At 44.0% G+C, this 26,419-nt stretch overlaps 1 protein-coding gene across 2 annotated transcripts; it reads right to left on the bottom strand.

Moving 5' to 3' along the window:
• Window positions 1–287: 287 nt before the first annotated feature.
• Window positions 288–26,419, bottom strand: foxred1 (FAD-dependent oxidoreductase domain containing 1). Of its 2 annotated transcripts, XM_055660875.1 has the most exons (11): window positions 26,256–26,419; window positions 23,156–23,376; window positions 20,844–20,954; window positions 19,003–19,121; window positions 16,710–16,804; window positions 15,494–15,595; window positions 11,499–11,575; window positions 9,381–9,541; window positions 8,113–8,242; window positions 5,989–6,093; window positions 288–4,360 (listed from the first exon to the last, which is right to left on the bottom strand). In XM_055660875.1, the coding sequence occupies exons 1-11, from the start codon at window positions 26,392–26,394 to the stop codon at window positions 4,106–4,108; spliced, it is 1,515 nt and encodes a 504-aa protein (XP_055516850.1). In that variant the 5' UTR covers window positions 26,395–26,419; the 3' UTR covers window positions 288–4,105. The 2 variants fall into 2 exon arrangements, with proteins under 2 accessions (XP_055516850.1, XP_055516851.1); XM_055660876.1 differs by lacking the exon at window positions 288–4,360 and having other exon boundaries at window positions 5,987–6,118.

Below are 26,419 nucleotides of genomic sequence, written 5' to 3'. Positions count from 1 at the left end.
GTCCCTCCGGGTTGACCGGCAGCCCTGGACTAGTGTTATCACAGAACGGGTGATCGATGGTCGGTATGGTCCCGGTGGGTCGAAGGGCCTGTTTTAAATGCAGTATCTTTAAATCAATCAATCAAATTGGCCAACTTCTTTGTCTGAATCCAGACATGATGTTATAAGTGTGTATTTCAGTTTCATCAATCCATGCTCGCTGATAAAACAGCCAATAATGGTTTGGCTTGTGGCAATGGAATGGGGAACTTTTGCAGACAACACACGTAAAGGATCACAGACAAACATTTTAAACAAAATTAAGATTTTATTACATTTATACAAAGTACCCTGATTATGTAACATTCCAACACTATTTATAAAAATGGCAATTTCACATTACACAGGAGCAGTGTTCAATGTCACCTTGTGAACAACCGTCACAATTTAAAAAATCTTAGCAGTAATTTACAATCATATTTTCTCTCAATTATTAAATTGATGAAGCAGCAAATTATCCACTGCCACTAGATGGCGTCTTGTACAGCACTTTCCATCTACAGGGTATTTTTCTCACTTAATCTACTTTACTTAGAGTCAGAGTGATACAGTGCGGAAACAGGTTCTTCGGCCCAACTCGCCCACACCAGCCAACAATGTCCCAGCTACCCTAGCCCCACTTGCCTGCGCTTGATGCATATCCCTCCAAACCTGTCCTATCCATGACCCTGTCCAACTGTTTCTTAAACGATGGGATAGTCCTAGTCTCAACTACCTGGCAGCTCGTTCCATACACCCACAACACTCTTTGTGAAAAAGTTACCCCTCTGATTCCTATTAAATCCTTTCCCTTTCACCTTGAACCTCTGTCCTCTGGGCCTGGATTCCTCTACACTGTGCATCTACCCAATCGATTCCTCTCATGATTTTGTATACTTCTATAAGATTTCCCCTCATCCTCCTACACTCCATAGAGACCCTGCCCACTCAGCCTCTCCTTATAGCTCACACCCTCTAGTTGTGGCAAAATTCTCGTAAATCTTTTCTGAACCCTTTCAAGCTTGACAATATCTTTTTCTTAACATGGTGCCCAGAACTGAACACAATATTCCAAATGCGGTCTCACCAACGTCTTAGACAAACTGCAACTTGACCTCCCAACTTCTATACTCAATACTCTGACTGATGAAGGCCAAAGTGCCAAAAGGCTTTTTGGCCACCTTATCTACCTGCAACTGGACTTTCATGGAACCATGCACTTGTACTCCAAGATCCCTCCGCTCTACACTACCCAGAGGCCTACCATTTACTATGTAGGTCCTGCCCTTGTTCGACATCCCAAAATGCAACATCTCACACTTCTCTGTATTAAATTCCATCAACCATCCTCTGCCCACCTGGCCAATCGATCTGCAGAACTACAAACGTTTGTATCAACAGCAAACTTGCCCTGTATGTTCTCATACAAATCATTGATGTAGATGACAAACAGTAACGGGCAAAGCACCGAACCCTGTGGCACACCACGAGTCACAGGTCTCCATTCTGAGAAGCAACCTTCCACCATCAGCCTCTGCTTCCTTCCATGGAGCCAATTTGCTATCCACTCAGCTATCTCTCCTTGGATCCCATGAGATTTAACCTTCTAAAGCAGCCTACCATGCGGCACCTTGTCGAACGCCTTACTAAAGTCCACATGCACAACATCTACAGCTCTGCCTTAATCAACCTTTTTGCTCTCGTCTTCAAAAGATTTTTCAGATTTTGTTGCCAGAGAAGATGCATATTTGTCCTAAGGGGAATTTGCCCCAAGCGGGTTTGAATTTTCTTCAGATAATCTATGCACCTCTACTACTTCACCCTTCCAATCACTAGAAAACATTGTAGGAAGGAACCGCAGATGCTGGATTAAACCGTACACACAAAATGCTGGAGTTACTCAGTGGGACATGCAGCATCTCTGGATAGAAGGAATGGGTGAAAAGGCAAGTTGGAAGAAGGGTCTCGACCCAAAACGTCACCCATTCTTTCAATCCAGAGATTTTGCCTGTCTCACTGAGTTTCTCCAGCATTTTGAGTCTATCTTCACTAGAAAACATTGCTGGTCCAACCAGTGAAATGCTATGAAGTGTGTGGAAATAAGACTGGAAGACTTGAATCTGAAGAAAGGTTGATATAGCACATACTAATTAATAAACATCTGTCCCAACTCCAGGATATAGACCATGAGGGGATAACCAAGCAGTGTGCCCAGAGCACAGATCTCAGCCTGCTTGTTGAACTTGTGGCAGTGATGTAGATTTGCAGACAGCTGGCTGGACTGTCCATCGAGGGTCGATTCCGAGTCATTAAGTTAATATCAAATTTCAAAAAGTTAAGTGTCAGTTACAGAAAGCATAAACCACCTGGTGTATGATAAAAGTTTGTGTAGGGTGGAACTGTAAATGCTGGTTTAAACGAAAGACACACAAAAGGCTAGAGTAACTCAGTGGGTCAGGCAGCATTTCTGGAGAAAAGGAATGAATAGGTGACGTTTCGGGTCGAGACCCATAAAGTCACGTGGTTCACTGTCCCCCATCGGGTCTGGTCCTTTGTGAAACCCTCAGAACTTTTCAAGGCAAGAAAGCTGATACATCTGTGTCAGCGAGAATAAAAAGAGATATTGAGATGAACACTGCTGCTCTCGTCTGTAGCCTAGTAGATTACAGAGCATGTGCCCATCTTTTTAAAAGGGAATGAGAATTGTCACTCATTACTTCCTTCCAAAGATGCTGCCTGACTCGCTGAGTTACTCAAGCTTTTTGTGTCTATCTATGCTATATATTTTTAATTTTAGCTTTAGAAATACAGCATGGAAACGGGGCCTTTGCCTCACCATATCCATGCCAACCATCGATCACCCATACAATATTTCTATCCCACACACTATGGGACAATTGACAGAAGCTAATTAACCTACAAATATGCATGTCTGGGAGGAAACCGGAGCACCCAGAGAAAACCCATGCGATCACAGGAAGAACATACAAACGCTGTACAGACCGCTGTGCCCCTTAGAGGTACAGCATGGAAAAAGACCCTTTGGCCCACCAAGTCTGTGCTGATCAATGATCAGCCGTAACTCTGCATCTTCCTCTTCGCTCTACCCATCATACGCGAGTTTGATTTGGTTGTATTCATGTATAATATTATCTGATCCGATTGGATAGCATGCAAAGCAAAGCTTTTCTCGGTACATGTGACAATAATAAACTTAAACCTAGATTCCGACCATTGATTTCCTTGCATTGTTTTAGCTACCATAAAACATTGCCCGCAACACTTTAACTCCCCCTCTCATTCCCATACTGACCTTTCTTCTCTGGGCCTCCTCCTCTGTCAAGCTTGAGGCCCAGCGAAAATTGCAGGACACCACCTTATTTCACTTGGGTAGCTTACGCCCCAGCGGTATGAATATTGACTTCTCTAACTTCAAGTAACCCTTACTTTCCCTCTCTCCATCCCCTCTCCCTTCCTACTTCTCAAACCAGCCTGACTGTACCAGACTAAATGTTATCTCTGTATGCTTCGTTGTCATCTTCTCTTAGCTAACAATGATCTATTCTACATTCTTCTTGAACTTTATCCCCTTTGATGTCTCGTTGTCACATCTTGCACTTCCTTATCTCTGTGTCTCAGCTGAAGAATGGTCTCGACCCGAAACGTCACCCCTTCCTTTTATCCAGTGAGAAGGCAGGAGAATGGGATTGAGATGGAAAATAGATCAGCCATGACCGAATGGCGGAGTAGACTCGACGGGACATATAGCCTAATTCTGTTCCTCTCTCCTATAGTCGTCCCCTATTAAAGCAATTAGGTGTCTGCATATTTCACGTCCTATATGGGGATGGATTTATTTCTTGAATTATTAGAATAAGCCTCCAAGCTTTCTTACTAGTGTTCAACTCATAAAACAATAAAGCCTGTGAAATTCATTAGAACATCAGTTCCAAAGCGTCAACCATCCATATTTCAAAGGTATATTATCGGCAACATTTATCGATTTATGAAGAATTTTCAGCAAGATCATAAAGTATAAAGCACATTTTTCACGAAGTCTCACCACAGCAAACTGAATTTCACAAAATCAGACAATATTTTTTTCCAGTAGCTTGGTGCCTTTGTAGAATCGAATGAAGTCAAATGCACTGAGGTCAAGGGTTTTGAATCTTCCATCCAGAATGAGCTCAGCCACGGCTCTGCCCACAGCCGGTGACTGCTGTAGGCCGTGGCCACTGAAGCCAGTTGCAAAAAACATGTTGGTGACCAGTTGGTGAATACCAATGACCGCATTCTGATCAAAGGTGTTGTAATCATAGTAACCCGCCCAGGCACTTTTCAACTGAGAAGAGAAATCAGTACAAATAGAATGACAGAACCCATCTCTGGACCAAGGACCATCTGCACATGTACACATCCTCACAGAAATGTTGGAAGTGAACAAATGTTTAACCAAAGAGCAAACATTTTACGGTTCTTTAGGAAGAGAGGACAGAGGAGAAAATATATGCCCAGTTATCAGTTATACTGTAGTCAAACAAGCACTTCAGCACCCCATCTACATTTGGCCCATATCCCAGGAAACCTTTACTATCCATGTATCAGTCCGAGTGTCTTGTAAATCCTTTTATGGGATGAGTACGAGTACCTGCCTCAATTACCCCCTCTGGCAGACGAAATGTGTAGGAAGGAACTGCAGATGTTGGTTTACACCGAAGATGGACACAAAATGCTGGAGTAACTTAGCGGGACAGGCAACATTTCTGGATAGAAGGAATGGGTAATGTTTCGGGTCGAGACCCTTCTTCAGACTGGAATGAGTAATGTTTCAGGTCTCATCCTGAAATGTTACACATTCCTTCTATTCGGATGCTGCCTGTCCTGGTGAGTTACTCCAGCATTTTGTGTCTACCTCTGGCAATTTGTTTCATATGACCACTACCCTCTGTATGAAAAATCTCATAAACCCACAGAATTGGTTTTAATGCCCAGTTATGTTCCAGATTACTACTCCCTGACCTCCTGAACATAGGCAGAAGTGATGTGTGAGGATGCAGCATGATGACCACAGCCCAGTCCATCATGGGCACTGGGCATATAATAACAATTACAGCAGAGGCCATCTCGGCCCTGTCCGTCCGAATTTTTTCCCCTCAGTCCCCTGCCTGCAAATAAATTCCCTTCTCATCCATATGCCAGAATTTATTTTTACCAATGAACCTGCCTCCAGTAGAAGCTCATTCCATCCGCTACCACTCTCTCAGTAAAGAAGTTCCCCCTCATATTACCCCTAAACTTCTGTCCCTTAATTCTGAAGTCATGTCCTCTTGTTTGAATCTTCCCTATTCTCAAAGGGAAAAGCTTGTCCACATCAACTACTACACGACTACATGAGGCACTGTTGCAAAAAGGCAGCATCTAACACCAAGAATCCCTTCTATCCGAGCCACGCCCTCTTCTCACTGCTACTATCGGGCAAGAGCCTGAAGTCCCCCATCATCAGTTCAGGAACAGTTACTTTCCACAACTATCAGTTCTTGAACCAGCCTGTACAACCCTAATCTTATCTCATCAACAAAACACATCTTGCATTACCTTACACTTGTTTTCTGAATGTGTTTTGCACAAATGTCTTGTTTTTATTTTGGAGTCTTTCTCTTTTCACTGCCTTGCAAAGTTACTATAATTTATGTTTGTGTGCCTGTGATGTGATGTGGCTCCAAACAATATTTTCATTGTTCCTGTACCTAACCATGCTTGTGCACGTGACAATAAACTCGATTTCACATGCGATAATCCTTCTATTAAGTTATTTGCCAAGTATCAGCTGTTCAGTGGGCTTCTCATAATAAATAGTCAGAGGTGTGAGGTACAGAGGACAGCTTCAGAACCCATCCAGAAACCTAGAATGCTCCAAGACAGATGGATGAAACAGCATCAATGTTCTTAAAAGATGTTAAGATAACTTACCTTAAGGGACTGGAAGGCAGGCACTCTCTGAGCCAGTTTGGGCCATAACTGCTCATGGAAATATTCATAATTTACTTCCAGATTACTCGAGTCTGGCTCCTCTTCCTATAAGAGCCAGGAACTGGAGTTACTGAGAGAAAGAGAGATGTATACCTGTTCAGCAAAAGCCGTTTCATTCACAGTGATAAGACCATAAGTCATAGGAGCTGAATTTGGTCATTCGGCCCATCGAATCTGCTCCGCCATTTGCTAATGGCTGATCTATATTTCCATTTTAACCCCATGCTCCTGCCTTTGTCCTGTAACCTTTTTGACAATAAAAGGCAAATTTGATTTTGTTGCAAAAGTCAGAGACGAGGGACTGAAATGCCAACGCTTCCAAAATGCAGATTTAAACACAGCTCCTAAATGTTAAAGACATTTACTGGTGCAGTCTGTATGGAGTTTGTACGTTCTCCCCGTGACTCCGTGGGTTTTCTCCGAGATCTTCTGTTTCCACCCACACTCCAAAGAATTACAGACTAATTGGCTTGGTAAATGTAAAAATTGTCCCTAGTGTGTGTAGGATAATGTTAATATGCGGTGATCGCTGGTCGGTGCGGACTTGGTAGGTTGATGAGCCTGTTTCCATGATGTATCTCTAAGAGCAAATCAAATTAATAAATTGCTTGAAAGTGTGATACAAGGTACTGATGGCCCTTTGTTAATCCTTTCTTGGTCTGTTAGGTAGCAGCTGAGGTTTGCCAAATAACATGCTGTACCAGATAATTAAGTGAAAGTTGCTGATTATTCAGCTGGTGCTTAGCAACTTCAAAAATGCTTGCTAAGCAAATACCTGCTGGGATCCCCCACAGGATACACGGTGGTGACACGGTAGAGTTGCTGCCTTGTGGCACCAGAGACCCGGGTTCGATCCTGGCTACGGGTGCTTGTCTGTACAGAGTTTGTCCATTCTCCCCGTGACCTGTGTGGGTTTTCTCTGGAATCTCCCGTTTCCACCCACACTCCAAAGACGTACAGGTTTGTAGTTTAATTGGCTTGGTATAATTGTAAATTGTCCCTAGTGTGTATAGGATAGCATTAGTGTGCAGGGATCTCTGGTCGGCGTGGACGCGGTGGACCGAAGGGCCTGTTTCCGCGCTGTATCTCTAAACCTAAGAACTAAAACTAAATAAAGGCCAGGGGGGAGTGACATGCAAGGGGAATCTGCAGGCCTGTGGAATACAATGGTTTGCTGCTGTGCAGAATGGAGAGCTTGGAGGTAGGCGAGGAAATGCTGAGTTGCATCAAGTGGAATGATTGTACTCCACCATGGAAACATAGAGGCAGCTGGGAGTAAAGCCCCCGTGACACTGTGTTTGGCACGCTAATTACACAACCTCGTGGTCGCGTTGAGGCGCGATGGTCCCGCAAGACTTAATTCGACCGCACAGCTGTCTGGAGCGCGTGACATCATTTGAAGATGGACACAAAATGCTGGAGTAACTCAGCGGGACTGGCAGCGTCTCTGGAGAGAAGCAAAGGATGATGTTTCGGGTCGAGACTCTTCTTCAGTCTGAAAGAAGGGTCTTGACTCGAAACGTTACCCATTCCTTCTGTCCAGAGATGCTACCGGTCCCGCTGATTTAATCCAGCATTTTGTGTCTATCTTCAATCTTCTTGGCCCCGTTCTGGGAGTAGAAGTGGGGGCGGATCCGGACCACAACGGCCGTGAGCCACAGGCCGAGCTCGGCGATCGTTTGCCTGCTTCTACTGCTGTTGGAGGTGAGACATTGCAAATTACGCGACCTCGTCGTTGCGTTGAGGCGCACGGGGATCGTGTGGCCGCGCGGGGCCGGTCCCACTGAGAAGCGCGAAGATTTCGTCCGCTACAAAATTTCAGAGCGCACAACTCCATACCCCTCCGCGCTTCTCAGTGGGACCGGCCCCGCGCGGCCACACGATCCCCGTGCGCCTCAACGCAACGACGAGGTCGCGTAATTTGCGTGCCAAGGTCACGTAAGTGGGACAGGGCCTTTAGGAGGAACCAAGAAAGGAACCCAAGATGGAGAAAAAAGTATTATTCACTTGACAGAGTCAGCACATCCATTGCAGTCCACTCATCACACAACCCAAAGTGCTTACCTCAGCTGGCGACAGTCCTCCCACATAGTTTCCACCCAAGCCTTCTCGACGGAAGTACATTCCAGTGTAGTCAGTCACCAATGGACAATCCAATCCTGGGCCATCTGGACTGTGGAAGACAAAAACATATCTGCAGAAGGGGGAGAGAATTAGAGATTTTTTGAAATCGGCCTAATAATCTCACAAACAACAAATCACCGCAACAATGATGACAACATATTACTGAAGATCACAGCATTGCCCAGAGTCCAAGTTAAATTAAGTAATCGCAACGGCAACAGCAGTATAGTTGTTGCAATTGACTTTTCATTATTGAGCTGTCAAAGGGAGAAATGCCAGAGATCCTGTTGTCAGCTGTTGAATATCAACTCTTCGGGACAAGGAATTGCAGATGTTGGTTTATTTAAAAAAAAAAACAAAGGGCTGGAGTAACTTGGCAAGTTGAGTAACATCTCTGGAGAGCCTGGCCATCCATGTTCACCAGTGATACTACCTGACACGCTGCGTTACTCTTGCATTTTGTGACAAACAACTCTTGCTGGTCACAAAGGTGAAAACAGGATTAGTCTTCATTACTACACCTTCATCCGGCATGAGTCCATTGACTGCACTAATGTCGATTGTAGCCTGATGATGGTGTGTTGGTTTCCCAAGGATTTCTTCATAAATCAGCTTTTCTCTGTGCCACATGGCTACATCAACAGGGAGGGGGAGAGATACCCTGTTTCCTTGAAGCAAAGCTGAGACCATTATAACTGGGGTATTCAATGTGCTTCATGCATGACCTTAAACGGAGTAGTCCACCAGGTTTCACCAAATAAACACAAAGTGCTGGAGTAACTCTGCGGGTCAGGCAACATCTCTGGTGAAAAAGGATAGGTGACGTTTCGTGTCAGGAACCTTCTTCAGACTCAAACTCAGACTTGACAGAAAGAGGTGCTGATCAGTGGCAAGGGGGAGCAGGAGACCGGGCACTGATGTGCAGACATTTACAATGACACACAGGTGGACATAGGTACAATACGTCACCCATCCTTTTTCTCCAGAGATGCTGCTGACCTGCTGAGTTATTCCAGCATTTTGACTCTTATCTTTGGTATACACCAGCATCTGCAGTTCCTTGTTTCTACACCAATGAACTTCAGTTATAACCAATGTTGCAATTCCATTTTGTCAAGCAAAATTACCCACTGTTTGCTTCACTACAGATTCTTGGTGCCTTATGATTCAGTTCTCTATTTTGTCGCGTAGCTGCCACCGTTGCTCACCTTTTTCTCGGTTCGACAGGTAGTTTTGTGCCCTCCAAAGTGCCTTCAGGTCCATTACCAATCCCGATCATCTCTGCTACTTTGCTTGACCATGCTCCAGCTGCATTGACCAACAATGCACATTTCACTGGCTGACACTCGGTGCTGTTTGGCATCTGTACCTGTCAACCAGAAGGCAAGGCAAAGGTCAACAATTGATGCAAGCCCGATAGAAGGCCTTCAACCTGAAACCATCATTTTCAATGACAGAGCTTTGATCGAAACAGCATGGAAATAGCCCATTCTGCCCACACCGACCATCGATCAGACTAGTTCTATGTTATCCCACATTCTCACCCATGCCCTACATGCCGGGAACAATTTACAGAGGCCAATTAATCTGCTAACCTGCATGCACATGGAATGCGTGAGGAAACCGGAGCACCTGGAGAAACAGTGAGAACGTGCAAACTCCACACAGACAGGTCCCGAGATCAGAATCTCTTCTCAGCGAATTCCAGCATCTGCAGATCTGTTACCGGTGTTCCACTCTCAGCAGAAAAGAGAATTCATTCTCCTTTCCGGAATGGTTCAGGGCAAATTCAATGTAAAGAAAGGTAAAGCCCACCTCCGTGAATGTTTGCTGAATCAGCACTTATGACAAGATTGAGAGATGAGGAAGAGTGGGTCAGTTCACCCAGCCCAGCACAGCTTACGATCGAGGAAAATTTATGACACAGGACGAGGTAAGGTGGTCCATTGTGTCCAATCCATCTAGCCTATTGCCCCAGCATCAGGCCAATGGCCCAGCAGGTGACTGATGTTCAAGTACATCTTAAATATGAATTTATTTCCACTGCCACCACCCTCTCAGGCAGAAGGTATTATACTCCTGACAGTCAATAGTCTATTTCCTGTGATGGAGACTGTGAGATCAAGAAAGGGGAGGGAGGTGGCTGAGATGGTCCAAGCAAATTTGAGTGCAGGATGAAAATTGGTGGGGAAGTTGATGAAGTCCATGAGTTCTGCATGGGTGCAGGAGGTAGCACCGATGCAGTCATCAATGTAACGGAGATAGAGGTCGGGGACAGAGCCAGTGAACACCTGGAACAGAGATTGTTCATCATACCCTACAAAGAGGCAGGCATTGCTGGGGTCCATAGCTACACCTTGGACTTGGAGGAAGTAGGAGGAGTCAAATGTAAAATTGTTGAGGGCGAGGACCAGCACCACTAGGCGGAGTAGATTGTTAGTAGAGGGAAATTGGATGGGTTTATGGTCGAAGAAGAAACAGAGCGCTTTAAGGCCTTGCTGGTGGGGATGGAGGTGTAGAGTAACTGAACGTCCACAGTAAAGATGAGGCAGTGGGGACTCGGAAAGCGGAAGTCATTAAACAGAAGAGCATGTGAGGTATCTTGGACATAGGTCAGGAGAGATTGGACCAGGGGATAGGATGGTCGAGGTACGTGGAAATAACTTCCGTGGGACAGGAGCAGGCAGAAACAATGGGTCTGCCGGGGCAGTTGTATTTATGGATTTTAGGGAGAAGGTAAAAACAGGCTGTGCGGGGCTGGGAAACAATAAGGTTGGGGGCTGAGGAAGGCAGACAGCCAGAAGTGATGAAATCAGTAATGGTGTTCATACCAAGCTGCCCAAATGAAATACGAGGTGCTGTTCCTCCAATTTGCGCTGGGCCTCACTCTTAACTAATCAACTAACTAGCTAACTAACTATGGTGTTAGACGAGGAAGACAGGGAACATGATTCCCTTTGGTGGGAATAATAAGATAGTCAGGAAAGAAAAAAAACAGATAGATGCTTCCTTTGAAAAGTGTCAAGATCAAGTCAACAGAAAACATGAAACTGGTATCAATGAATCAATCAATGGTTAGTGACCCAAGGCGTTAATTTTGTTTCTCTTTCCAAAGACACTCCATGACCTGCTGAATGTTTCAAATATTTTTGTATTTATTACTGAAATGTTTTTTGGAGGTAAAGTGGTGTTAAAACACTGATCAGTCATGATAAAGGTTAAAAGGACTGTACAAGTTACTTTAGTTTCTATAAAAAAGTACTTCATGATAGTAGAAACCAGGTTGAAACAGTGAGAGAAATCAAAGTATGAAATGCTTCTCGTACAATGGTGTGGTGAATTCTTTTCAGCGAGACTGTCGTGCCGTCTTCCGTCTCCATCTCTCTTGTAGAATGTTGAAAACCTAGCAGTATGTGGAAAATATAAAAAATGTCATTTGTCAGCTTATGGAGCAGCACCTCATTAAAACAAGACTCTAGTCTTCCCACAACAGTGGTAAGGAAAAGCAAACTACTATTTCAATAGCAGTTTCCGGAACGCTGAAACGGTTCCCACTGATTCATCCGATCAGTCATTCTTAAAGCAAACTGGTAAAAAATACAGACAGCAAAAAGCAATGGATGATGTTTCAGGTCGAGACTCTTCTTCAGTCTGCAGGAAGGGTCTTGACCCGAAACGTCATCAATTCCTTCTCTCCAGAGATGCTGCCGGTCCCGTTGAGTTACTCCTGCATTTTGTATCTATCTTCAATTTTCTTGGCCCCGCTCTGGGAGTAGGAGTGGGGGCGGATCCGGATCCGCAACGGCCGTGAGCCCCAGGCGGAGTTCGACGATCGTTTGCCTGCTTCTGCTGCTGTTGGAAGTGAGACGTGGCGTCGCGCCAGGGTCTTGGGCCTGTCCCACTTGGCCGTCAGTTACTCGACGGTGGCGCGTGACGATTTAGTGCAGGATGAAGACCACACTACTCCATGCCACTCCACACTCCTCCACACCACTCCATGCGCCCGTCCCCGCGCTACCCACACGCTAGCAGGTCGCGTAAATTGCGCGCGAAAGACAGCCAAGTGGGACAGGCCCTTTAGTCTCCCCTTGGTTTCTTTAATCTACTATAAAAGATATACATAGTTTACCTAATCTTTCCACTTAACTAAATGTTAATCTTGTAAATTCATGTCTCCTTTTCGTGCAATTATTCAAGCAGTGATCAAACTGTTACACAGTTCTAGCATAACTCCTATTCTATGCCTCGGCTAACAAAGGAAAGCATTTCCAATGACATTTTAGATTTGAGGATCTCTGCACATACACTCCAAAGTTGACTGCATAGCTCCTGACCTCTCCACAAAATTGTAAAGATAGATGCTTTCTTCAGACACCTCCCACAAAAACATTACTTTTCTGAGAATTGCCCAGGGTTAGCAATTTTGTTCAAAACTAGCTTTGTCCCTAGCTTTCCCCAACTGCCTCCAAATTGTACTTAACTTACAGGTCCACATGATAAAGTGACCCCAAGGTTACTATTTCCTCATAAGCCTTTAATTCTGGTTGAATGCCTTGGATGGTCCTATTCACTTGCTTTAACAAAGTAATGCCACGTGTGGTTATATAATATCTCTCTGCCGCACGTATTTTGTTAATAGTTAAATGTTGTAAGACAATGATCTGCAAGGGGAATTTGTCTGTCAGAGAAAAATATTTACAATTTACCTTGCATCTTATAACAGGGAGATAGAAGTAACTGAGGAATCAGTAATTGTATATTGATATGAGTTTATTTAAAGTTTATTACATGGTCTTGCACTGCATGTATTCTACAGTAGATATAGTAGGACAATTATGAAGCAACTAGGGGTTAGTGACAGCTTTTATGGTCATTTCCTTTTGCAAAAAAAAAAAAAAAAAAAAAAAAATGGGTTGCAAAAAGAAAAAATGGATAGGTGGCAAATTTCCACAGGGAATAGGAGATGGAGTGGGCCATTCAGACTCAGGCCTGCTCCAGCATTAGTCAAGATCACAGCTGATCTTCTAGCTCAACACTATGTCAGCACCACGGGGGGGCTTGCCCATGACTGCTTGACATGGGATGGTTAGGGCTAGAAAAGGTTAATAGTACACTATATATCTGCCAAAGCATGATTGGACACTGTATTTAACGACTAGCTCATCTGTACTATATTGAGTTTGCTGGGAAAGTTATGTGTTTATCATCAATCAAGTGCGTTTCAATTTTATAGAGGAGAAATGGAGTAGCGACATGAAATCTAAAGTGCTTTAGGTACCAAATGAAATGCCAATGTGGGGGCTGCTTGAAATTGACCTTGGAAAATCTTGGCAATTTTACTTCAAATGTACAGCAGAATGACATTTTACTTTTCCTTTTGTTTACTCCATGTTCATGGGTTCTGTTTAACTTACCTTTTTCCTAGGCAGAGGCTTTGTTGCTGTGTGCCCCATATCTAAATTTGCTATTTTCTGCATTGATTGTATAATGTTGCCACATATTAAATTCACCGACTGACCTTCGCTGACAAAAATTACTCCAATAATCTGCAGAGTTCCCAATGAGGTATTAAACAAAACATTGATAGTTTACCCAACTTTCCTGACCTTTGTAGCTAGCTTGTTTTTGAAAGTGAACCAAAGAGCTAATAGCACATCCTGGATTAACCGAGTTACAGTAACAAGTGATTTAATACGATCACAAGATTTTTGAACAATGATATGCTAACAGTCCAACAGCTAGGGTAGCAACTGAGATGCTACAATGAACTTCAATGTCCAGGAGTGGTAGAGAGGAATTAATATTGTGGCTCTAAATACTAAAAGTAATGTGCATCAATGTCTGACGAAAATAAATATTTGGATCAAACATCCCCAAAAACTCAAGGTTAACTTTTTACATTTGAATAGCTCAGGTCTTTGAGCCCATTGTTGCATTAAAACCTTATCCCAACAAGAGTTAATAATTTAAAAAACAAAATGAATAGAAAATCAGTCTGCTCTTTCTTTAGACTTAGAACTTTAGAGATACAGCACGGAAACAGGTCCTTCAGTGATCATATACACTGTCCACTGGCGTGTACACCTGTACACTGGCGAAAGCTTATGCGGTCATAGGGAGAATGTACAAACTCCATACAGACAGCATCTGTAGTCAGGATCAAACCCGGGTGTCTGGCGCCGCAAGACAGCAACTCTTCCACTGCGTCACTGTGCTGGCCCAAAGACTGCTGACTTCATTAGGCTTTAAACACCTGCTTTAAGCCTATTAACTTTAAACTTAACCAACTAGCTTTAACTAACTGCTAGCATGCTTGTGAATGGACAGCACGAGTGAGAGCGGACCAAATATGATAAAACAAACTTTAAATAACTGATCTGCATGAGCAAGGGAGAAGGAGCACAAGCTGAATTTCTCATCTCAGACTGAGCTTCCAGTACTTTGCCAACACTAGTGGAATCATCAAATGGAAAGGCTGAAAGCAGTCAGGGATTGCTCACTTGTTTCAAGTGAAAAGCAGCCATCCCTCAAGTACTTTGTTGACAATACATCATCCAGTACCAAACGCTATTTATGCAGCATGATGTAAACGGTAAAAAAGGTGAGACCCAAGTGTTCCTGTGCTTACTATTTGTGGTAAGGACGTGGTAAGACGACCACAACTCGTATGGATGCATGATATTTGTCTCAGATGCTAGTAGTATTTCCTTGGCTGTACCTCACAACAGTTGGGTGCTGAGAAAGACACCACATAAATTCTATAGGGAGCTGCAAAATCAAACTGGTTAGATATCTGCTGCATATAGGCTTTACAGGCTGGATGGAAGGAGGATGGCTCCCCTGACTGAGGAAGCAAGGGACAAATTTCAGAATAAGGAGAAGGCTATTTAAGGAGTTTAAAGGAGATGGCAGGATGTGTTTTTATAAAAAACACAGAAGATTGTGGCTGCCAGCGGTGGTGATGAGGACAGATATGAGTGGTGTTGAAGAGGCTTTTAGAAAGGCACATGGATATGGAGGGAATGGAGGGATATACATCAGAGCAGACAGAGATTAGTTGAACCGTGCATCATGTTAAGCATAGACATTGTGGGACAAAGGGCCTGTTCCTGTGCTGTACTTCTACCTGTTCCATTTAGGACTACTAGATGAAATGTCTTCATGCAGAAGGTGATGAACCCTTGGAATTCTGTGGGGGCTCATACATTGCTGGAAAGTGGCACTGAAGTAGAAATTCAGACATGAAGAATGACAAAGCAGGTTTGAAGGGCCAAATGGCCGACTCCTGCTGCAACTTATGCTCTTACTTATATGTTCTTACCCACCACCTCTCCATGACACGGATAAACGCCCATTGAGATGGCCTTCCTACGAAATGCATTCAGAAGGAGCCACGGATCGAACCAGCCTTCGTTCTCCAAACCTACACCAAAGATCACAAGAAGATGAGCAACATGCAGCCAAGCTCAGATTATTTTGCACATTCATTTCACCGCAGCGTCATTTCCATCTGTATTGCATTGGATAACAACCTAGACTCCCGCATCACAAGAGAAGGGTTTCTAGCCCAGATGCAATTATAAAGTACAGATCCAAAACTAACTGTTCCAAATACACATCAGATGCACTTCAAACTGTGATTGAACAAAATCAGCATTGGGAATTGGGAGGCAAGTATGTATTATTTCTTTCCTCTATCACTGATGAGGAATGTGAAGAACCTCCCCGCTGCTTCTGGGATAATTCCCAACCTTAAAATCCACATGCCCAATAGTTTACCAATATAACAAATGGATTTAAGATTTAAGATTTATTCAAGGTTGTTGACATGCATGACTGCAAATTGTATAATTGTATTTTTAAATTCAATGCCTTGAATTTAAAAAAAAATCAACCTTACTTTAAAATTCTCGTCTTTCTCCATTTCTCTCTAATTTCATTTTCTACAATTATGTGCTATCTATCTCCTCATCATTCCCAAATCGAAATCACCCTTGGGAGTCTTGCCTTCAGCTCTGACATTTCTGTCATTTACTTATCTGCCTCTTTCATTAGGCATGTCTTACAGCCAAATGGTAAGGTTTGACCAGGTCCCATAATGTACATTTACAGGCTTTTGTGTCAAATTTGTTAATACCCCTGTGAAGATCCTCAGGCTGTTTGCCAACATTAAACCATTAAAATAAACTATTTATTGTGACTTCTTTGGTGTCTGTTACGTTTCGACATTGATTCTCCCACTCCTATCTGCCAGACGCTGGCTTTGTTTTTCAGCAGACCCAAATGTTTCACCAAAGCCAATTGACCTACAAATCTGTACGTCTTTGGAGTATGGAAGGAAACCAGAATACCCACTGAAAATCATGTGGTCATAGGGAGAACATGCAAACTCCATACAGACAGTACCCATAGTCAGAATTGAACCCAGGTCTCTGGAGCTCAAGGCAGCAACTCTACTGCTGCGCCATTGTGAAAAGTAATTTCTTAAAAATAAATATAATTGTCATTAAATTGGTTACTCTCCATGGTGGACTCACCATATGAAGCTAAAGCTACACCTTCTGTGTTGATCCACGGGAATTTCCTCTGTAACTGCTGTGGTGTTAAGAGGGTGACTGCTGCTCCCTCATCCCTGAAAGTAGTAAGCGTTACATCAGCCCTATCTTCATATTTACCTCATCAGCCGATTCATTTTCACTTTGAAATTGGAGATTTTCCCATAACTTTGAAGGCAATGCCGACATCTACATTGGGCGACAGTGGCACAACTGGTAAAGTTGCTGCCTCACGGTGCCAGAGACCTCGTTTCTGTGTAAGGTTTGCACGTTCTCTCTGTGACCACGTGGGTTTCCTCTGGGTGCCCCGATTTCCTCCCACATCCCAGACTTGTGGGTTTGTAGGTTGATTGGCCTCTTTAAATTGCCCCAAGTGCGTAGGGAGTGGATGAGAAAATTGGACAACAAAACTAGTGTGAACAGGTAATCAATGATAGGTGTGGATTTGGCAGGCAGAAGGGCGTGTTACCATGCTGTATCTCTAAACTAAACTCACCGTAATTAGGTCATATAAATATTATTAACTGTGGTAGTCTGAAGAAGGGTCAATAGACAATAGGTGCAGGAATAGGCCATTCGGCCCTTCGATCCAGCACCACCATTCACTGTGATCATGGCTGATCATCCACAATCAGTACACCATTCCTGCCTTGACTCCACTATCTTTAAGAGCTCTATCTAACTCTCTCTTGAACGCATCCAGAAAATCTGCCACCACTGCCTTCTGAGGCAGGGATTCACAGATTCACAACTCTCTGGATGAAAATGTTTTTCCTCACCTCTGTTCTAAATGGCTACTCTTTATTCTTAAACCGTGGCCCCTGGTTCTGCACTCCCCCAACATCAAGAACATGTTTCCTGCCTCTAGCATGTCCAACCCCTTAATAATCTTATGTTTCAATAAGATCCCCTCTCATCCTTTTAAATTCCAGTGTATAGAAGCCCAGCCACTCCATTCTTTCAACATATGACAGTCCAGCCATCCCGGGAATTAACCTTGTGAACCTACGCAGCATTCCCTCAATAGCAAGAATGTCCTTCCTCAAATCTGGAGACCTAAACTGCACACAATACTCCATGTGTGTTCTTACCAGTGCCCAGTACAACTGCAGAAGGACCTCTTTGCTCCCATATTGAACTCCTCTTGTTATGAAGGTCAACATGCCATTAGCTTTCTTCACTGCCTGCTGTACCTGCATGCTTACTTTCATCTGAAGAAGGGTTTTGGCCCGAAACGTCACCTATTTCCTTCGTTCCATAGATGCTGCTGCACCCGCCGAGTTTCTCCAGCATTTTTGTGTACCTGCTTACTTTCATTGACTGATGTACAAGGACACCCAAATTTGCTAATGTTACTTTGAATCCCTTCATCTAAATCATTAATGTATATTGCAAATAGCTGTGGTCCCAGCACAGAGCCTTGCGGTACCCCACTAGTCACTGCACGCCATTCTGAAAGGGACCTGTTAATCCCTACTCTTTGTTTCCTGTCTGTCAACCAATTTTATATCCATGTCGGTACCCTACCCCCTATACCATGTGTTCTAATTTTGCCCACTAATCCCCTATGTGGGACCTTATCAATGGTTACATCCTCAAGAAATTCCAGAAGATTAGTCAAGCATGATTTCCCCTTCATAAATCCATGCTGACTCGGACCAATCCTGTTACTGCTATCCAAATGTGCCAATACTTCATCTTTTATAATTGACTCCAGCATCTTCCCCACCACCGATGTCAGGCTAACTGGTCTATAATTCCCTCCTTTCTTAAAAAGTGGGATAACATTAGCTACCACAGGAATCCACAGGAACTGATCCTGAATCTATAAACCATTGGAAACTGGCCACCAATGCGTCCACAATTTCTAGAGCCACCTCCTTAAGTACCCTGGGATGCAGACCATCAGGCCCTGGGGATTTATCAGCCTTCAGTCCCATCAGTCTACTCAACACCATTTCCTGCCCAATGTGAATTTCGGGTCCTAACCCGAAACGTCACCTATCCATGTCTCCCAGAAGATGGAAATTCTGGTCACCTTCCAACCAACTGGACAGACTCAACCTGAGTGTTACCTTGTGTGGATACAAATTAGGCTTAAAGTTAAAGGTGTGGGAGATGCTCAGCAAAATCAGACAGCATAGAGAGAAGAAAATCAGACCATAGAGAGAGAAAAAAAAAAACGGTGTTGAGTAGACTGATGGGACTGAAGGCTGATAAATTCATATTTTGAGTCAATTCAGGTCTGGCAGGATTTAGCTTTCAAATATCTCACCTCTGAATACGGTAATTTTCTGCCATAATATCACTCTGCTCCTTCCCAGCTAAGAATAGATATCCCGATGGATTGAACTGAACATCCACAGGGTCCTCATTCACCACATTCAGATGTTCCTGTTGGACAGACATAAAATGCTTGCCTCAATTAATTTGTTGCTTTCGATAACTCTGCCAAGAATATTACTCATTTACCACATAGTTTTCCCATAATAATGTCCCACCGAGTATTCAGAGACTGCAACTTTAAAGATTAGATAAATACGTTACTATGTACAATTTCTGGTAATTTTTTGTCAGCCAATTAAGGTTTTAAAGTATAGACTTTGATACTGTTTGCAACAACATTAAAAGGAGAAAAAAAGCATGATTTACATTTAGACATGTCTTTCACAAGACTAAACGCTACTAACACCCGTGAATGGGGGCCTAAATAAAAGGATTAAAAGTAGAGTCCACCTTTGTACTCTTGCTGCACTTGGCTTGCTCTTTTTCTATGCATTTCAAAGGAAGAAAAAGCTGCACAAATTCAGCTGACCACAACGATTCTGAAGACATTTCCACTGATCAACTGAAATAGTACAGCTCATACATGCTTGCAGTGGATGTGGATAGCTGCAGACAACACATCACAGCCTGCTTAACACCTGCAATGGCTGCCATTGAGAATCACATGCAGACGTATGGCATGCATCTGTTGTATTCAGGCAGCCCAAAGTTCTCTTGAGATGCAAGGGGGAGTTTGAAGGAGATCAGATAAAATAAAGCATCAGAATCATTGTATGGAGAGAGCGCCCAGCTCTGAGTAAAAGCCCCAATTGCTTTATTTCTCTTAGCATGATAAACCTGCTCACCCTGGAACTAATAGGAGAGCCTTCATTGCATTTTTGCCACTCCAAGTCAGTGTGAGAATAGTTGCTGGTGATCTGGTAAACAAGGCATTGGCAGCTTGTCAAGGCACAACCACAAGAAATGCAGAAACCAGCATCAACCACTGTGCGAGGATTTTACAGACCTCTCAAAGATTCCAGAATACTTTTGGCGGAGGGAGGGGGGGTAAATTATGAAATATCCCACATTTCATCATACTCAAATATATGATTGAACAACACTTATTTCACTCCTTAATACAATAATATTGTACCTAATCTCCACCAAGCCTCCTGATGTAGTGGAATTAATCTACAGGACAAATGCGACCTACATCTCCTCCAGAATTTCCTCGACTGCAAGCTCAAATCATTGAGCTGCTGTACCCGGCTGATCCCTGCACATGTGCACTTTCAGAACTCAAGGACATTGCACAGTAAATAATGATGCAGATAGCCCACAATCAACATCAATGTCATCACCTCACTGACGTTTGTGGGAGTTAGCAGACCATTTTGTTTGTTGTGTTTCCTATATTACAACAGTGATGAATTTAAATACTCTGACTTATCGGTAACGCCCTTGTGGTGACTATTTTATATTTATTTTAGATTAGGAATATTTTGTCTTTGTTCTTGAAACGGTCCAGAATTATCTGATCTCACTGTTGGCAGTACAACACAACCTCTATCCAGATATAGAAGTGGGGAGATGTGTGCAGGGGAGGAGAAAGGCCAAAACCCACCAGGGCTCCTGCTCCTGGGATGGATCACACAAGACCCATCTGTGCTTTGCCAACACTTGCTTCTGCTCTTATGAAGAATTATGTTTTGGATGAACTACTGATAGGTTGCTGAAGCTAGATATGAATTTTCCTTCAAAAACCTACACAGGTTCTGCTAAAATCCATTTCAGAAAATCACAAAATACTGGACTTAATGGGATAGGAGTGGTTCATTCAGTCAGTACCTGGATATTGCGAAGAAAGTGAGCAGATTCCATTGATAGCTGGATATTCTCTGGCAGAGAGAACTGGTGGCGAATTCCTCCCACTGACAAGACAGTGGAGGCTCTGGAATACTACATGGAGACAGAAGAAATATTCAATAAAACTCCACGAGACACAATCTTTATAAAATGTACTGTGACATTCAGAATGGCAACATCTTAGCTTCAGTCTCTGACCTGCGCCAAATTACAGGAAAGGACAGTGGAAGCAGATTCAGTAGTAACTTACACAAAAAAGAATTGGATATTTACTTAAAAGGAAAACAATAGAAAGACTATGGATAAAAAGCAGGTGAGGGTAACTCAATGAAAAAACCTCGAGGTGCCATTGTAAGCTGGACAGCCTCTAACACTGTGTTTAAGATGGAACTGCAGATGCTGGAAAAGCGAAGGTACACAAAAATGCTGGAGAAACTCAGCGGGTGCAGCAGCATCTATGGAGCGAAGGAAATAGGTAACGTTTCGGCCCGAAATGTTGCCTATTTCCTTCGCTCCATAGGTGCTGCTGCACCCGCTGAGTTTCTCCAGCATTTTTGTGTAGCCTCTAACACTGCATAGTTCTGCAACACCAAAAATTTGCATTATTTTAGCACTTCTACTGTTCATTCAAATCAGGGCTCCAGACAGTTTTGGAGAAAAAGCATTATCCAAGGAACATCTTTAAAGACCAAAGATATGCAGAGGGATAAAGGAGATTAAGGAGAGAATTTCAGAAATCATGATCCAAGCAAAGTCAGAAAAGCATTAAATTGGTTACAACAGATTAGACATAGTGCAAAATTAAAGCTAAAATGGAAGAGAACAATTATTTAACAAAGTCTCAGGGCCACATTCCAATAAAAGGCATCACATTCTGTTTCATCAGCGCCCCTCCGTGACCCCGATATCCCTATTGTCAGATGCTATGTCCAGTATTCAGCAATGGCTAAGCAGAAAGTTTCCCTACAGTTGGGAAGACAGATGATCCTGCCTTTGGCCCTTATTCCAACCTCTGTTCCCTGGCCACCAAATCTGACCTCGACATTGGGAAGTGTGTGAAATTGAATCATTTCAGGTTTCATAGTCAACTGTAATATATTATCTGCAAACCAAACATTTGCCTAAACATTTGCATTTCTGCCTCAGTGGCAATGCCACTCCTGACTGTTGCTAAAAAAACACATTATTGTCTTTGTTACTATTGGTTTTGATAACTCCTATTCATGGCTGAACTCCCTCCATTAAAGTAATCTAAAGTAGATAAAAGTGCTGGAGAAACTCAGCGGGTGCAGCAGCATCTATGGAGCGAAGGAAATAGGCAACGTTTCGGACCAAAACCTTTCTTCAGACTGATTAATCAAAATCTAAAGTAATCCAAACTTTGGATACCCACATCCTAAATTCCAATGAATAATATTCACTTAATTGTTGACTAATGTTCATTACCAGTTAAGTAGTGTTTCAATTTTCCCCCCAGTTTCTCCATGCTCAAAACATGGACAGCCAGTAATGGTGTAGGAAGGAACTGCAGATGCTGGTTTAAACCGAAGATGGACACAAAAAGCTGGAGTAACTCAGCGAAACAGGCAGCTTCTCTGGAGAGAAGGAATGGGTGCCATTTTGGGTCAAGACGTCTGAAGAAGGGTCTCGACCCAAAACATCACCCATTCCTTCTCTCCAGAGATGCTGCCTGTCCCGCTGAGTTACTCCAGCTTTGTGTCTATCATCAGCCTGTAATTGTGCTCTCTTAATTATCTTCAGATTGAAATACTCCAAACCTTCGGCACACAAGGCCTTGAACTCTGGGGTTCCCTCCTTAAAACAAGTTTCCTTATCTCTCATCATCTAAAGCTCCCGTTAAAACAAGCCTTGGCCATTCCATTAGTCATATATCCTACTCTCAATATAATAAAAAAGGAACTGAAGATGCTGGTTTATACCAGATAGACACAAAATGTTTGAGTAACTGAACAGGTCAGGCAGTATCTCTGGAAAAAATGGATAGGTGACTTATGGTATCTGAAGGGTCCTGACATGACAAGTCTCTGCACTTATTGCAGAGATACTGCTTGATCTGCTGTGTTGCTCCACCATTTTGCTTCCATCCTAGTCTCCCAATTTGACTCAATATCAGACTTTGATTGATGTTAAGTTGCCAGCAATGTTAAAGATACTCAACCGATACACATGTCAAGATTTTTTCTCCAACATCAAGGTCTGTTTCATTATCATGATGTGTGAATTAAGTGTTTGATCCAGGAAAGGAATAGCTTCTCTGATGGTTGTCCACTCACAGTTGGGTCTCTCTCTACAACCACCACACGGACCCCTCCCCGAATTGCCTCTTTTTTCTTCAGCCAGTAAGCAGTGGACCAGCCCACTATTCCTCCGCCAATTATGACAATATCAGCCCACTCGGGGGGCAGGCCAGGGGTCTGGTGCACGGGGTTCCAGTCACTGCCAGGGAGTGCTTCCTTTGCTTTCTGCTTGAATTTGGCAAACTCATTTTCCAGATCTGGAAAAGAATCAAGATTTTAAAGATGTTTTACATGCCACAAACGAGCAGATATTGGTACATCACGAGATACTTTTAAATCAAATTTGCTGTACATGCAGAGTATACCAAGAAAAACTATCAGAAATCCAAGAAGATTCATGGTCCTGAACCTTAGAATAGAGAGGTCCCGTTGCAAAATGAAATCAAAATGAACTGCAGGTGCTATAAATCTGAAATTAAAACAGAACATGCTGGACTCAGCAGCAACTGTGGCAGGGAAACAGTGAATAGCATCGTGGAGACACCCATGGTCAGCCACGACCGAAGGGGGCTAAGAAGAAGGCAGGAAATGGTGTTCGGTAGACTGATGGGACTGAAGGCTGATAAATCCCCAGGGCCTGATGGTCTGTATCCCAGGGTACTTGAGGAAGTGGCTCCAGAATTCGTGGAGGCATTAGTGTTCATTTTCCAATGACAAAGGTGAGTGGCAGTGTGAACTGTGAGGAGGATGCTATGAGAATGCAGGGTGACTTGGACAGGATGGGTGAGTGGAAAGATGCATGGCAGATGCACTTTAATGTGGATAAATGTGAGATTATCCACTTTTGTAGCAAAAACAGGAAGGCAGATTATTATCTAAATGGTGTCAAATTGGGAAAAGGAGTACAACAGGATCTGTTCATCGCTCAATGAAAGTAGGCATGCAGGTACAGCAGGCAGTGAATAAAGCGAATGGCATGTTGGCCTTCATAACAAGAGGAGTTGAGTATAGGAGCAAAGAGGTCCTTCTGCAGTTGTATAGGGCCCTAGTGAGACCACACCTGGAGTATTGTGTGCAGTTTTGGTCCCCTAATTTGAGGAAGGACATTCTTGCTATTGAGGGAGTGCAGCGTAGGTTCAAGGTTAATTCCTGGGATCGCAGGACTTTCATATGCTGAGCGAATGGAGCGGCTGGGCTTGTATACTCTGGAATTTCGAAGGATGAGCGTGGATCTTATTGAAACATATAAGATTATTAAGGATTTGGACACAATAGAGGCAGGAAACATGTTCCCGATCAATCAATATTTATTACATGTCATTTGAACCTCAGTGAGGCTCAAACGAAACTCCGTTCCACAGCCATACAAACAGACAATTTCCTACAGATATACTAACAATTTAATTTACAGAAACATCCATCACAGTGAACCCACTGTGATGGAAGGCAAAGTCTTTTCTCTCCCCTGCACCATTTTTCTCCCGATGTTGAGGTCCCAGGCGTCGGAAAGATAAGTTCCACGGCCATTTTAGGCCGTGTCGGGCGATGTACGGCCCCGCTCCCGGTCTAAATGTCACAAAGTTGGAGCCCCCGGCGGGCGCTGGAATATCCCGCGACCATCGTTCCAACCCCGCGACACGGGCTGGAGAAGTCGCGTTGCAGGAGCTCCGGAAAGCGGTCTCCACCCGGACCCGCGAGCTCCCGATGTCCCAGTCCACCGGACCTGCGGCTGCAGCTGGAGCCTCCGAGCTACGTGGTCGGGCAGCAGCAGCGAGCCACCACAGCTCCCCACGTTCCGAAGCCGGCCAGCCCCACAGCTCCGCGACTGGTGCCCCCAGGTCGTTCCAGCTAGAGGTCGCTCCACGGTGCTAGGCCCCAATGACAACGGAGACCCGACCGGGAAAAGGTCGGGTCTCCCATGCAGGGAAGAGATTTTTGATGTTGGAAGAGTCCAGAACCAGGGGGCACAGTTCAAGAATAAGGAGTAAGCCATTTAAAACGGAGACGAGGAAACACTTTTTCTCACAGAGAGTGGTCAGTCTGTGGAATTCTCTGGATACTTTCAAGAGAGAACTTGATAGGGCTCTTAAAGATAGCAGTGTCAAGGGATATGGGGAGGAGGCAGGAACAGAGTACTGTGATCAGCCATGATCACGGTGAATGACTTATTAATGACTCGAAGGGCCGAATTGCTTACTCCTGTACCTATCAAAGATTATAGAGGAGCCGGTTTAAACCAGCATCTCAGTTCCTTGCTACACACTTCTGTTGACTAGGGATCAGTGTTCTCCAGTGTCAGGATCTTTTAGGCAATAGGTATCAAAGATTATAGAGCGCTCTTCTATAATCTTTGGTACCTATTGCCTACAAGCTCCTGACACTGGAGAACACTGATCCCTAGTCACCAGAAGTGTGTAGCAAGGAACTGAGATGCTGGTTTAAACCGAAGATAGACATAAAAACCTGGAGTAAGTCAGTGGGTCGGGCAGCATCTTTGGAGAAAAGGAATAGGTGACTTTTTCGGGTCGAGACCCTTCTTGAGTCTTTCTCTACAGACTCAGACTCTTCAGTCTGAAAAAAGGTCTTCACACGAAACGTCACCTATTGAATTTCTCCAGAGATGCTGCCTGAGTTACTCCAGCGTGTTGTGTCTATCCCCATTACCACAAACTGCTTCAGCGAGTGATCCAGGGAACCAGTAACACACAAGACAACCCACACACATTATCACAATTCACATCAAGAAAATCCAGATGAGAGAAACCACAAATACACACTTTGGAAAAGGCTTCACAGACATCTATGTTAGTACCCAATGCACCTCTCATCACAGGGTGATAGGACTCACACTGCACCTCCCAGAGGAGCGTGAAATAGAGGACAAAGTGAGATCGAGGGGGAGGGGTGAAATAGAGGACAAAGTGGGTTTAAATTTCTTGTTTGAATATGTCAGCTAATTAGAGGTGTGTCAATGAATGAAAGCAGCCGTTATGTTTCATTCGCAAGAAGAAGGAGAAGACGTGAGCGAGGAGCTGCAGCGCGGCCGCCGGGCCGGGGAGCTGACAGGTACCGCTGCCATGATGAGCCGCAACTGTCCCCACAGACGCTGCCCGACCGCATGCACACATCCACTCACCTCGGAAGAAGTCGTCGTGCTTGCGCGCCGGGACGCTGCAGTGTATGTGGGCGGGTAGGCATCGGGCCTGCAGGGAGCGGGGGAGAGCGCGGGCCCCCCGGCGGGAGAGAGCGACCCGGCAGCGGCTCCACGACAACATGGCAATGGGCGGCCCGCGGCGGCAC

This window comes from Leucoraja erinacea, chromosome 32 (assembly GCF_028641065.1).
Source record: "Leucoraja erinacea ecotype New England chromosome 32, Leri_hhj_1, whole genome shotgun sequence".
Taxonomy (NCBI): domain Eukaryota; kingdom Metazoa; phylum Chordata; class Chondrichthyes; order Rajiformes; family Rajidae; genus Leucoraja; species Leucoraja erinaceus.
Note: the sequence above shows the minus strand (reverse complement) of the source record. Positions and strands in the feature narration are given on the sequence as shown.

Coding starts and splice junctions, on each gene's coding strand:
- foxred1 (XM_055660875.1), bottom strand. CDS start 26,394: ATGTTGTCGTGGAGCCGCTGCCGGGTCGCTCTCTCCCGCCGGGGGGCC. Junction 20,955..23,155: donor TTGTAGAGAGAGACCCAACT/GTGAGTGGACAA, acceptor GTCTCCATGTAG/TATTCCAGAGCCTCCACTGT. Junction 4,361..5,988: donor CTGCCTTCCAGTCCCTTAAG/GTAAGTTATCTT, acceptor TTCTCTTCTCAG/TTGAAAAGTGCCTGGGCGGG.